A 14816-nucleotide genomic window follows, 5' to 3' on the forward strand; every position below is an offset into this window, starting at 1 on the left:
GGGATTTTCTCGTATGATCATTTCACGGGTGTACCTGAATATCAGGAATCCGGTAAAACATGAAATCTCCGACATTGTTGCGGCCGGAAAAAAATCGTGCAAGAATTGGACCAGCGACGACTGAAGAGAATCGTTCAACGTGACAGAAGTGCAACCCTTACATAAATTGCTGCAGATTTCAATGCTGGGCCATCAACAAGTGTCAGCGTGCAAACCATTCAACGAAACATCATTGATATGGGCTTTCGGAGCCGAAGGCCCACTCATGTATCCTTGATGACTGCACGACATAAAGCTTTAACGCCTCGCCTGGGCCTGCCAGCACTGAAATTGGACTGTTGATGACTGGAAACATGTTGCCTGGTCGGAGGAGTCTCGTTTCAGATTGTATCATGTGGATGGACGTGTACAGGGATGGAGATAAGCTCATGAATCCATGGACCCTGCATATCAGCAGGAGACTTTTTAAGCTGGTGGAGTCTCAGTGATGGTGTGAGGCGTGTGGAGTGATATGGGACCCCTGATGCGTCTAGATACGAGCCTGGCAGGTGACACGTACGTAAGCATTCTGTCTGATCAGCTGCATCAGTTCATTTCCTGTGTGTATTCCGACGGACTTTGGCAATTCCTTCAGGACAATGCAACGTCCCAGACTTCCAAAATTGCTACAAAGTAGCTCCAGGAACACTTTTCTGAGTTTAAACATTTACGCTGGCCAGCAATCTCCCCAGACATGAACGTTATTGGGCGTATCTCTTCAAATTTTGAAGTAGTTAATTAAATGCGTTATAGAATTAGGGTTTGCTATGTATATCAGGTGGTCTTGATATCAATACGACATCCATGTCTCAGTTGCTGTCACAATAGTGTATAATTCAGGGTCTTTGGTGTTGGTTTTGCTATAGTAGGTATTAAACTTTTGCTGGACCAGTTATTTGTGAAGTTGTCGAATTATGAAAGTTTTTCTCATTACGTTACTTGACAACAGTGTTGACCGTTGACTCAGCGGTGTTATATGGTTACAGGCTGTTTGCTTCTATGGAATTCTATGGTTCATATCTTTGTTCCTATCAGCTATATCATGTTGTTTAAATGATTCGTGTTTATATGGTTGTACGCTCGTATGTAATTTAACCTCTTTTTCTTAATTCGTTGGGCTAGATAGTGTCATAATGCCACAACTTCACAAATAACTACTCTACCAAAAGTTTAATACCTACTATAGATGCACCAACACTAAAGGAGGAAACTCACACATTAGTGTGACAGCAAGTGATACATCGACGTCATATGGATATAAACACCACCTGATGTATGTAGCAATCCATAATTCCCTAATACGTTAAATTACCTACACTTTTGTCCGTCTGCATAACTTAGCGGCAGCGTTACCGTTTACTACGTAGGGGGCCCAGGTTCGATTCCCGACAGGGGACTGGATGTTTGTCCATCATCATTTTTATCATTCATCTTTCTCGCAAGTCACCGATGTGGCGTCACCTAAAAAGGACTTGCAATACGGCGGCCGAACTCCCCCGAATGGGGCCTCCCGGCCAACTATGCCATACGATCTTTTCATTTTGTCCGCAGCTCGAGGTTTTGCGGTAGCGTTCTCGCTTCCCGCGCACGGGGTCCCGGGTTCTGTTCCCGTCGGCGTCAGGGATTTTCCCTGCCTCGAGATGACTGGATGTTATTGTCTTGTCGTCATCACCATCATTCATCGCCATTACGGTCGGAGGAAGGCAATGGCAAACCACCTCCGCTAGGATCTTGCCTAGTCGGCGGTGCAGGTCTCTCGCATCGGCTCCCTACGCTCCTCGGGGTATGGGACCACCTCATCATCACCAACACCAAAGTTAGAAATATTGACCAAACTGTCTACTTTCCACAGATAACCGGAAGGTGGCAATCAGGCCAAAGTAAGCCTATTACATAGCGTCTTGCTCTCCTAGCTTAATACACCATGTGCTTATAATTTAACTTTGCCTATTTAACACGTTATAACACGGAAACTAATTACCACACGAGTACCAAATATCACGGTATAAGTGTATATTTTTATTTTTATCATCATCATCATCATCATCATCATCATCATCATCATCATCGTCATCATCATCGTTTAAGACTGATTATGCCTTTCAGCGTTCAGTCTGGAGCATAGCCCCCCTTATAAAATTCCTCCATGATCCCCTATTCAGTGCTAACATTGGTGCCTCTTCTGATGTTAAAACCTATTACTTCAAAATCATTCTTAACCGAATCCAGGTACCTTCTCCCTGGTCTACCTCGACTCCTCCTACCCTCTACAGCTGAACCCATGAGCCTCTTGGGTAACCTTGCTTCTCCCATGTGTGTAACATGACCCCACCATCTATGCCTGTTCGCCCTGACTGTTACATCTATAGAGTTCATTCCCAGTTTTTCTTTGATTTCCTCATTGTGGACACCCTCCTGTGATTGTTCCCATCTGCTAGTACCTGCAATCATCCTAACTACTTTCATACCCGTAACCTCAACCTTGTTGATAAGGTAACCTGAATCCACCCAGCTTTCGCTCCCATACAACAAATTTGGCCGAAAAATTGAACGGTGCTCAGATAACTCAGTCTTGGTACTGACTTCCTTCTTGCAGAAGAGACTAGATCGTAGCTGAGCGCTCACTGCATTAGCTTTGCTACACCTCGCTTCCAGTTCTTTCACTATGTTGCCATCCTGTGAGAATATGCATCCTAAGTACTTGAAACCGTCCACCTGTTCTAACTTTGTTCCTCCTATTTGGCACTCAATCGGTTTATATCTCTTTCCCACTAACATTACTGTGGTGTCACCGGCAGACACCACACTTGCTAGGTGGTAGCCTTTAAATCGGCCGCGGTCCGTTAGTATACGTCGGACCCGCCTGTCGCCACTATCAGTGATTGCAGACCGAGCGCCGCCACACGGCAGGTCTAGAGAGACTTCCTAGCACTCGCCCCAGTTGTACAGCCGACTTTGCTGGCGATGGTTCACTGACTTCTACGCTCTCATTTGCCGAGACGATAGTTAGCATAGCCTTCAGCTAGGTTATTTGCTACGACCTAGCAAGGCGCCATTATCAGTTACTATTGATACTGTGAATCATGTAATGTCAAGAGCGACGTTCGTTATTAATGGATTAAAGTTAAGTATTCCACCAGCTACGTCCGTTGTTTCTAAATTCTAATTTCCTTGTCCTGTTCCAGACCTCACGCCAGCCTGCGTGAGCTAAATCGCGTGCCTTTCGGCCTCCTCTAGTAACACGGTGTTGGCTCTCCTGCCAACCACAACAATTACTTTCGTTTTGGAGATGCTAATCTTCATACCGCAGTCCTTACATTTCTGATCTAGCTCTGAAATATTACTTTGCAAACTTTCAATCGAATCTGCCATCACAACTAAGTCATCCACATATGCAAGACTGCTTATTTTGTGTTCACATATTTTTATCTCACCCAGACAGTCTATTGTTTTCAACATATGATCCATAAATAATATGAACAACAGTGGAGACAGGTTGCAGCCTTGTCTTACCCCTGAAACTACTGTGAACCATGAACTCAATTTACCGTCAACTCTAACTGCTGCCTGACTATTCATGTAATGACTTTTAATTGCTTGCAACAGTTTGCCTCCTATTCCATAATCTCGTAGAACAGACAATAACTTCCTCCTAGGAACACGGTCATATGCCTTTTCTAGAACTATAAAGCATAGATACAATTCCCTGTTCCACTCGTAACACTTCTCCATTATTTGCCGTGAGCTAAAGATCTGGTCCTGATAACCTCTAAGACGCCTAAACCCACACTGATTTTCATCCAATTTGTCCTCAACTAATACTCGCACTTTCCTTTCAACAATACCTGAGAAGATTTTACCCACAACGCTGATTAAAGAGATACCTCCGTAGTTGTTACAATCTTTTCTATTTCCATGTTTAAAGATTGGGGTTATTTTATTTTTATAATATATTTTATGATTTTGGTCTGGGGTGGCTTTAAATACTGTGGGCTAGCACGATACTTTTAATTAACTTACACCGCGATAAAACTCGTACGGTCATCGGCTGTCCCGAAGTACGTACGTCATAATATTTTTTAAACACAGCGCGCGACTCACCGCCTTCTAATAAATAATTTGTGTGAGCGCTGCTATTTAGAAAAGGAAATATGCGTATTGTTACGCAAACTGTAATTATTAATATTGGTCTCAGAGGCTACTGGTTATTTATGTACCAAATTACATGAGGATTAACTGAGATATTGCGGAATATAATGATTTTCAATATTTCTTGTTCATTATTTGCAAGGCCAAACTGGAGAGAATGTCATCTGCCGTTAGGCGGCCAAAATGAAACATACTGAACTCATTCAGTGCTGTGAATTTTGGTAACTGAAATTAGTTTTTATTTAGAAATTAATGAAAGATAAAAACTGAGAAGTCTCTCTCATTTACATTTAATAACATGAGTCGTCAGCGTAATAGCTGACTAAATCCTGGTAGGGGGGTTGAACTCCCAGCACTACGAAGTCCTGTAAAAAACTTTGTTAATTATAGTTAATGGTTGCTATCATGAGAGGTGACAACTAAGTCAATAACACAGTTTATAACAACAATTTCTATTATATTTTTCGAAAATACAGATAAAGCTTACGTTAATTATCAGACAGCAGTACAATCGCGCCCTACCGCTAGGCGAAACAAAAACAGGACAGAGAGTTCAATCAAAGCATTGTGTCTGATCTTCCTGGCCTATATTACACAGAGATTATACCAAAAAACTGTGTTTTGTTAATTACATCGATATTTGTGTTTTGATAATAAAAACTTACGTTCTTTACTATTTGTTTTACATCGTGCACACGTACACAGTCTTGAAATAATTTACAATTCACACGTCTCATAACAAAAACTTCCTTTCTCTTTCTCCAAATGTCCATTTGTGTGAGGCGGCTGGTGTGGCTGCGCGGTTCTAGGCGCTTCAGTCTGGAACCGCGTGACCGCTACGGTCGCAGGTTCGAATCCTGCCTCGGGCATGGATGTGTGTGATGTCCTTAGGTTAGTTAGGTTAGAGTAGTTCTAGGGGACTGATGACCACAGATGTTAAGTCCCATAGTGCTCAGAGCCATTTGAACCATTTATGTGACGGTATGTCACACAGAGTTGGTAGGATTAATGTCCAGAGAATGGGGTGCATGATTCCCTTGAGTCACAGCGCCACTGTCCAGTTCCGACTATGGCCACCAGGTGCCATGATCAGTCATCATGATTCATAGTCTCACACACCTGACCAGTCGCAGTGACGTCAACGTGTCAACATGAGCTTGGACAAAAGGAGCAGGGCGTTATTGGTGAAGCTCTGTTAACAACACTAATGCTGCAGCTGCACTCCGAGAATATCGCCGTCTGAAAGAATTATGGAAGGGTCCTCTTTCTCCATCTGCTGTGCGGAGCATGGTGAAAAAGTTCGAATCAACTGAGAACTGAGCGTCGCTCCGGGAAGAGTTCGACGACCTGTTGCACCACAGGTGGTTGATGAAATCGCTGTTGCTGTGGCAGACAACGCTGTGGGCATTTCCCAATCGTCAGGCAGCGCGCGTCCTGTGTCACGACAGTTGCACATCCCGTGGTCTACTATATGAAGGTGCTTCGAACCATTCTCAAATGGTACCTGTACAAGATCCATATCGTACAGCAGCTTGCACCACAGGACGCACAACTACTTGTTTATTTCACTGTCCACTTTCTCGCAAGGATTGAAGTTGACGAGGGCTGGCTGTCCACTTTCTCGCAAGCATTGAAGTTGATGAGGGCTGGCTGTCCACTTTATCGCAAGGATTGAAGTTGACGAGGTCTGGCTGTCCACTTTCTCGCAAGCATTGAAGTTGACGAGGGCTGGCTGTCCACTTTCTCGCAAGCATTGAAGTTGACGAGGGCTGGCTGTCCACTTTCTCGCAAGGATTGAAGTTGATGAGGGCTGGCTGTCCACATTCTCGCAAGCATTGAAGTTGACGAGGGATGGGTGTCCACTTTCTCGCACGGATTGAAGTTGACTAGGGCTGGCTCTCCACTTTCTCGCACGGATTGAAGTTGACGAGGGCTGGCTGTCCACTTTCTCGCAAGGATTGAAGTTGACGAGGGCTGGCTGTCCACTTTCTCGCAAGCATTGAAGTTGATGAGGGCTGGCTGTCCACTTTATCGCAAGGATTGAAGTTGACGAGGTCTGGCTGTCCACTTTCTCACAAGCATTGAAGTTGACGAGGGCTGGCTGTCCACTTTCTCGCAAGCATTGAAGTTGACGAGGGCTGGCTGTCCACTTTCTCGCAAGGATTGAAGTTGATGAGGGCTGGCTGTCCACATTCTCGCAAGCATTGAAGTTGACGAGGGATGGGTGTCCACTTTCTCGCACGGATTGAAGTTGACTAGGGCTGGCTCTCCACTTTCTCGCACGGATTGAAGTTGACGAGGGCTGGCTGTCCACTTTCTCACAAGGATTGAAGTTGACGAGGGCTGGCTGTCCACTTTCTCGCAAGCATTGAAGTTGACGAGGGCTGGCTGTCCACTTTCTCACAAGGATTGAAGTTGACGAGGGCTGGATCTGGACCTCCCTATGGACAGACGAAGCTCATTTTTCTCTGACGGGTGAGGTGAACACACAGAATTGCCAAGTCTGGGCAGCTTCACCTCCAGTCACTGTGGATAAAGTTCCTCTGTATGTGATTGTGTCACCGTATGGTATGGCTTCATGGCTACACTCATGATTGTCCCATTCTTTTTTTGAACAGGTTGGCGCTCAAGTCCTAATGACGTACAGTGTGACGCCAGCATTACTGCGATATGGTTCGCCAGCATGTCATACCCGCCTTACAGCAGAGAGACGAATTGAACTCAATAGTTTTCGTGCAAGATGGGGCCCCACCGCACATCGCTCGAAAAGTTCACCTGCTTCTCCGAAACATTCGGAAACGATCAAATTATCAGCGAGTCGTTTCCAAATAGCTGACCGGCACGATCATATGATCTCACTCTCTGTGATTTTTGGTTGTAGGGCTACTCGGACAGGATTTACCAGGGGAACATTTACACACGTGCTGATCTGAAGCGCAGCATATCTAGAGAGGTAGCCGGCATACCTACGGGCATGCTTCGTTCTGCTGTGCAGAATGCAATCCTGCGCTTTCATACTCTTTTTGACTCTGATGAGCGTCATTTTGAGTCCCTTTTGTAACAGTAATGATACTGGTATCTGATGGTATGATGTACCATAGCAGCACTTTAAAAGTGTTGCAATTGAATTGATACTGCATTATTTCTCGTCCCATATCCTTGACATTAATGCTTCCAACTCTGGACCTCATATGGTACTTAGTTTCCGTGTTATAGCATGTTAAATAGGGAAGGCTTAATTATAAGCACCCGGTATAATCTACTTACATGACATACGACGCAGCGACCCAGGCGAGTACAAATTTACACAAACGTCAATTTTACATTTTTAAGGGGACGAACAGGATTTTTTTAACATTTAAGGACGATTTTAGCCAAAAGCTCTTGTGTCATGCATGCACTGTAGCTTAGGCAGTTTCTGTAGGCGAATTTAAGGTTATGTTACAGGTTCATAGTCCCCAAAGAGTCCCATGCCCATTTGATCCTCTCTACTTCGCCTGCACCACTGTGGTACATTCTAAACAGTTATGATTTTGACCCAGTACATAGGGTATTTCAAGAGTAACAACAGATATCTTAGATGGTGATAACTAAAGGCTAATTCGAATAGAAGATTCCATACAAGATGTAGTCAATCATTATTGCTCACAGGAATTCAGCTGCTGGAGAAGGTAGCCCTAACAATTACATGAAGAACATTAAGAAAAGGCAGAATCACACCTTTGTTTTAACGCAATACCGAATTCTCCTTAGAATACTGCATGCAGCTCTTATGTGGTCATCTTGACTTTTCGTCTTCAGTTTTTTTTATTTGCAGACTTCGATTCTCGAGCACCTTCACAGACGAACATCTAACGTGGAAAGTCCAGGGACATAGGTGGCCAAGAAACATGACTCTTTATGCCGGTCCATCTCCTATGGAATGTTAGGTTCAGATGATGAGTCACCAGATGACTAGAAAGTGTGCGGTCCCTGTCACGCTGGAAAGTCATACAATTTTGTTTTTTTTTGTTTTTGAATCATGAGTCTTCTCATTGTTTTGATGCGTTCCATCACATTTCCTCTCTCGCGAGAGCTTCTTCACCTCACAGTGGCACTGGCAATCTACGTCCTCAATTATTTGCTGGATGTATTCTGCATATTTATTACCTCTACAGCTCCCTCTAGTAGCATGGACGTTATTCCCTGAAGTCTTAACAGATGCCCTATCATCTTGTCCCTTCTTCTTGTCAGTGCTTTCCATATATCCCTTTCCTCGTCCAATCTTTGTAGGGGAAAAAAAAACCCTTCCAATAACTCGGGAAGCTCAGGTTCAAGACACATAACCGGGTCGTGAAAGATGATGCAGTAACTCGAAAGGCCCAATGATCTGATTATCTCTTGCATCACACCACACATTTACGCAGAGGAGCTCTTGAATATGTCTCCATAAAGGAATTTGAGTTTTTGTCGGGTCACCAATGTGAGTTAAACTATTATTGACACCGTCATGAGAGAGAATGGCTTCATCAGTAGACAGCAATTACCCAGTGGTTTGCAATTAGAAAGTGACACAGTTTCGAACGTTCACAGTCGTCTCCTTCTCGGAGGTGTAGAATCCGTTGTTAAAAAAGATAAAGGCTGTTTGTGCCTGATGTCCTTTATATTCCCGTATATGTAATTGGTACTGATAGGAAGGTGACGGTGAGTGGCTCTCTGCCGGCAGTGAGTGGAAGTGGAGAGAATATGGATAGCCAATTGCTAAAACCTTTATTAGAGGGAATATTAGTCTGATGATGTGATAGAAGAAGAAACAGGAGTCGATATAATAAAGATATGAAATCCAGTATTAGAATCAGAATTTAAATGAGCTTTGAAAGACTTAAGATCGAAGAAGGCAGAAGGTGTTGATAACATTCCAGCAGAATTTCTAAAAGAAATGAGGGGAAGTGGCAACGAAACGACTATTCACGTTGGCGTGTAGGATGTATGAGTGTCCCGATATAGGGCCTACCATCTGACATTCAGATAACATCACACACACAGTTGCGAAGATTTCAAGAGCCGACAAGTGCGATAAAATCGCACAATCAGCTTAAGAGCTCATGCATCCACGTTGCTGACAGTATAAAGAAGAAAGGAAAAGTAAACTGAGGATGTGGTAGATGAAGATCAGTCTGACTTTAGGAAAAATAAAGTCACCAGAGACACAGTTCAGATGTTGCAGCTGATCATGTTCCGCGTGCTGCTGAGAGATTGAAGAGGGTGGCACGGGAGAGGAAATAGTGACGAGTTGCATCAAACCAGTCAGAAGACTGATGACTCAACACATTCAGCAGTGTATGTGTAGTGGGTATTCAGCAGCCGGTGGCTGATGACCATCGGTACTGATATACGAACACTGACGGTACTTATGGACTGTGCAGATTTTGCTACCTCAGCACTGTGGCTGGTGGCTGCTGGCTGACTTGGGATGGCGAGAAAGCAATGTGTTGACAGGTAGCTGGACTAGTCAGGTTGAATCAGTGAGACTGCTAGGATGATGAACATGGAACCGCTGATTGGAGAGCAACTGTGGGCTACCAGGGGCTTGGGCAGTTGGTCATTCATTGGTGGTTCACATCCTGATTAGGACTGTGGGGGTGGTGGCTGTGTCATGAATGACTGGTGCAGGCTAGAGTCATTACATGAATCAGCTGTACTCACGATGACAGGCCATTCCCGGTACGTTTAAATACTGTTGTCTGTCACTGACTTTGTCATGTGGAAATCTCTTTATGAATGCCAGTGTTCTATGGTAATCAGTTTGTGTGGTCATCAGCACCCGTACAAACTCCGAATTTCGGCCACAGTCCAGTCCGACCTCTGCCACAGTCCAGTCCGACCTCTGCCACAGTCCGAGCTCCGCCACAGTCCGATCTCTGCCACAGTCCGATCTAGCCGAATGATGCTGCTGCAATGATGAAGACAACACAAACACGCAGTCCCAGGCAGGGAAAATCCCCAACCCAGCTGGGAATAAAACCCGGGACCCAGTGATCCCGAAGGAGCAACGTTAGTGACTAGACCACGAGCTACAGAAGCCAATGTTCTAGGTGAGGATGTCTTCACGAGGATGGAGCTTGATATGAAAGTGGCCCAGCAGCCTGCAGTAGCTGCTTTGACAGCTCATTATCTATGTCTGGCTGTGACTGCAGGCTGGGTACATCTTTGGACTGTGAATGTGTTTCACTCTGTTACATATGTTGTGCAAGTTCTGCATGGCCTTGATGAAGGACAATGTTCTACCAACTGAATAAAGTCCTCCAGTTCGTCAAATGGTTCAAATGGCTCTGAGCACTACCGGACTTATCTGCTGATGTCATCAGTCCCCTATAACTTAGAACTACTTAAACGTAACTAGCCTAAGAACATCACACACATCCATGCCCGAGGCAGGATTGGAACCTGCGACCGTAGCAGTCGTGTGGTTCCAGACTGAAGCGCCTAGAACCGCTCGGCCACTTTGGCTGGCTGGTGTAGGGACAGGAACTGCTCTTGGAGTAGGACATATTGATAAACATGACAGTGGCCTCAGGTTGGAAAGAACTGAGGGAAAATTTGGGGTTTGGTCTTCAGGTTAAAACTGAAGTAAATATAAAAGACTCTGACGTTGGTACCATAGGTGTTATTATATTGTGATAAAGGTGGTGGTAGTAATTATGTAATAAATGTAGTTGTGTATAACCAGTTCCATGTTAGTTTATTATGGAAGGATTGTGAAATGGAAAAGATATGGAGACAGTGACTGGAGGAACAATTTTCTGTAAAATTGTGGGAAGTGCATGGGTAGGATATAACAGATATGTCTGGGTGCTATGAGTAATTTGGTATGTGAATATAGGAAGGATGTGAGATAATGAACCCTTAACCCATCTTGAATATAGTGGGCTAAGACAATAAATGCTAATATCGGTAAAAGTCAATGTGAGTTATTAGGTCAGAAAGGGAGAACCTGTTTTAGCTATTTAAAGATAAAATGCACCGTGTTCAGTAGTAACCCAGAATTAAAAATACTTGACCATCCCAATTTTCCTCCACAGGTATGTGTTCGACAAGCAGACAGAGACGGAGTACATCTGCCGTCCCACATGTAAAGTCGAGTGTGAGAATGGGAAGTGCGTGGCACCCGACACATGCGCCTGCCTCGAGGGCTACGAGTTGACCACCAGCACCACCTGTATCCCCATCTGCCAACACGTGTGCTCACACGGCGACTGTGTGGCGCCGGACACGTGCCGCTGCCACCCGGGCTACCAGCTGGACCTTCAGGACGCGACCAACTCTACATGTGTGCCCGTGTGCCAGTTGGCCTGCATCAATGGCCATTGCACAGCCCCGGACACATGCAGCTGCTTTGATGGCTATGTGGGTCCTATGCCATCCAACAGTAGCCTAGAGTCTAGCAGGTAATGTCATCATATATAAAAATATTTCATTGCGTAGGAGATCCACAGTCCCACTAAAGGATAATCCTCCTTCAGAAAGTTATTTACTTGTTCCATAGATCATTTGAACGATTATTTTATGGAAATGTGTAACAAATCACTTCACAGGATATGTACACATGATTAGTGTTAACATTAATAAGAACATTAGTTTTTAATCCTCTTCTTTTAGCTATACTTAAAAACAAAGTTTTTTTTACAATTTACCAGTTTATTTAGAAATTTATCCATGCAAAAGAAATGATTTTAGGTTAGACTTAAAATTTGCTTTGTTACCTGGCAGGCACTTTATTTGATTGTACAAATGATCAAAGATTTTTGTTCCTCCATATTTAATGCCTTCGCGAGCCACTGACAGCTCGAGTAATGGGTAATAATTCTCACTTTTCCCCTCTAGCGTTGTTTGCATGCACATCACCGTTGTTCTCAAATTATTATTATTTGTGACGAATTTCATTAGCGAACTTACCTGTATGCACTGTAACACACATTTAAGATGTCTAGCACTTTGAAGAGGTGCCGAAGTGACATCTATAGATGAACACCACATTTTAGTCTTCCTGCCGACTTTTGTGCAATCAACAGTTTCTTTCTAACTAATCGGAGAACGTTTTAATAATTCCCTGGCAATCATCATTTACAATATCTTCTGTTTCTTTCTCTCTAATGGGATTAATTATATCATTAGTATCATCTGCATAAAGTACTGATAAAGGTTGTTGAATGTTATGATGCAGTTCATTCACATAAATAAGAAACAGAAGAGGACCCAAATTGAACTTTGTGAGACTCTCTTTGTGGTTCTTCCCAGGCACTGAAATTTTCTGCCCTTCTAACATTGTTTCAATTGTCAGTCGGCGAGACTCAGCACAACCAGGAGCACTTCCGAAGATGTCCAACTTGCCTTGGACGAAACGCCAGGGATTGAAGAGTTACAGGGTCCATGGCCATACAACCCAAACAAGTTCTCGTTCTCCGCATTGTTTGAATTATTCAGAACAAATGTTTTGTACTCTGTTTGTTAAATATGATTCGACACTGCTGTGTATAAAACCGACAGTTCCAAAAACTTGAGTTTTTCTGAGTAACTTGATCTTCATAATGAAACGCCTTGGAAGGATCAGAAAAATAGCAACAGGCGATATTTTACTCTTTAAGGCTTGTACTATTTAACGAGTGAATTTACAAATAGTATTCTCAGATGAGCGACCTATCTGGAATTCAAACTGTGATATGCTAAGTAAATTGTTTCCAAATAAGAGTGAGACTACTGTTGAATACATTACTTTTTCGAATATTTTCGAAAAACAAATCAATAAGAAATTTGGATGATAATTACTTAAGTATGCCTTGTCATCTTTCTTATGAATAGGTCTAACAGTGACATATTTTAACCTCTGGAAAAATTCCTTGTGCCAGTGATGCATTACATATATCAGTCAGGACATTACTTGTTAGGTTGGAACGTTCAGAATTCTGTTTGAAAGTACACCAACCAGCACATTACCTTTTGTTGCTTGTAACCTTTAGAATTCTATTTATTTCAATGAAGCATGTTGATACTACTTCTGGTTGCTTAAAGTATTATGGAATGACATTATAATATATTCTTTTGCTTCTTTAACTGAACCATTTATTCCTAAGTTAATTTGCATGCCAACATGAGCTTCGAGTTTGACCCATCTCCTAGATCAGGAGCAAACAATGGTATAACCATTCTCCTCAGACATGATTTACTTGTCTTTCCTTTGACACCAGGCAATTAACAGCCCTCTCTTTCAACAAAGAGGATACTGATGACCATGTTAGATATGAGGGCATGCAACAGCATGGTCATTGGCACCTCTGCTGGATACTGACATGCACATCATGTGATTAGGACTTCAGTGTAGAACATTTTTTTATAGTTTTTGTTGTTGTCAGGAATCCTGTTCAAGCTGCTACTAAGGACATTTTGGAATAGTGCTGTGGGAATGACTTTCAATGTTTACCAGAACAAATGCTTTATAGTATCAGCAGTTTATCCATCTGTCAGATCTAAACAAGATTCAATTCTGTTTCAGCTTCTACATACGGAATTATCCATACGAAATGATATTTATATCATATGGCTGTATTCATCTCTGAACAACACTTGTATGATTACATGTAAGAGTCTCTCTGTGGACAATACAAAGAATTATCACCCCATCACCAATCATATGGCTCTAGAATGTTTTGAAGAATTCAACTAAACGTATAGTCTCTCATGTGGAAAAGAATACTCACAGGGAATGCATTCGTTTTACAGCACTGTTAAGAGCAGAGGGATTCTGCAAAGTTAGTAGCATGTAAGAATTTGGTCATGTGCTTCACAGTGTTTATGTTTTACCATGTGTATGAATTAGGTACTTTTCTATATTCCACAATTTTGCAGTTAAGGTATAGTGTTGATCTTGACACAAATTATGACTTGATGCATGTTCTGCAATTAATGTCTTTTTTTTACCTGATGGTGAACTGTTGTTTGAGATACTGAGGTACAACTATTACGTAAATCATGATTTTCAAAAATATTGATTGGCTGTAAACCATCATTATCTTAAAATAACATTGTTACTGTGAAATCCATCGTCTTTGGTACTGTTTGGTTGCCAGATTGCAGTTATCATGTTTCACTGCTGGGAGTGTACACAGAGATGGAGAGGAAACGATGGAACTCATTTCTATTTGAAACTACTGTAAGATTTCTGTAAATAAGTAACTGGACAGCTCTAGGCAATTACCTAGTAGCCTGTAGGTCATTGAGCGACATATGTCTCCACTTCAGATATCTTTACAGCAGCACCTCCATCAGCCCGGAAGCCAATGGGGAAGCCTTCAACAACACCTGCCTGCCCATCTGCACCTCTGAGTGTCTCCATGCCACGTGCGTGCTGCCTGACACATGTGAGTGCCTGGATGGCTATGAGATGGACCCTGAAGACGCCACAAACTCCACATGTCGCCCCATGTGCGAGGCCACTTGTGTCAACGCCAACTGCACAGCGACCAACACATGCTCTTGCCTGGAGGGGTTCCAGATGGACCCTAACGACCCATCCAACAGTACCTGCCGACCTCTCAGCCAGTCGCTAGCGCTCTGTTCAGGGGAAGCATGCCACAGTTCTGGTAAAGTACTAC

At 43.2% G+C, this 14816-nt stretch overlaps 1 protein-coding gene across 2 annotated transcripts in view; it reads left to right on the forward strand.

Annotated features, from left to right (window-relative positions):
• The window catches only part of LOC126293270 (multiple epidermal growth factor-like domains protein 11), a 121700-nt gene that overhangs the window by 66091 nt on the left and 40793 nt on the right, over positions 1 to 14816 (forward strand). Inside the window, exons 6-7 of one of the 2 annotated variants that reach the window (XM_049986392.1) lie at positions 11250 to 11615; positions 14476 to 14804. In XM_049986392.1, coding sequence (XP_049842349.1) covers positions 11250 to 11615; positions 14476 to 14804 — 695 coding nt within the window. The remainder of the gene's footprint in view (positions 1 to 11249; positions 11616 to 14475; positions 14805 to 14816) is intronic. The other variant, XM_049986393.1, reaches the window with a different exon arrangement.

This window comes from Schistocerca gregaria, chromosome 10 (genome assembly GCF_023897955.1).
Source record: "Schistocerca gregaria isolate iqSchGreg1 chromosome 10, iqSchGreg1.2, whole genome shotgun sequence".
In the NCBI taxonomy this organism is placed as follows: Eukaryota; Metazoa; Arthropoda; class Insecta; order Orthoptera; family Acrididae; genus Schistocerca; species Schistocerca gregaria.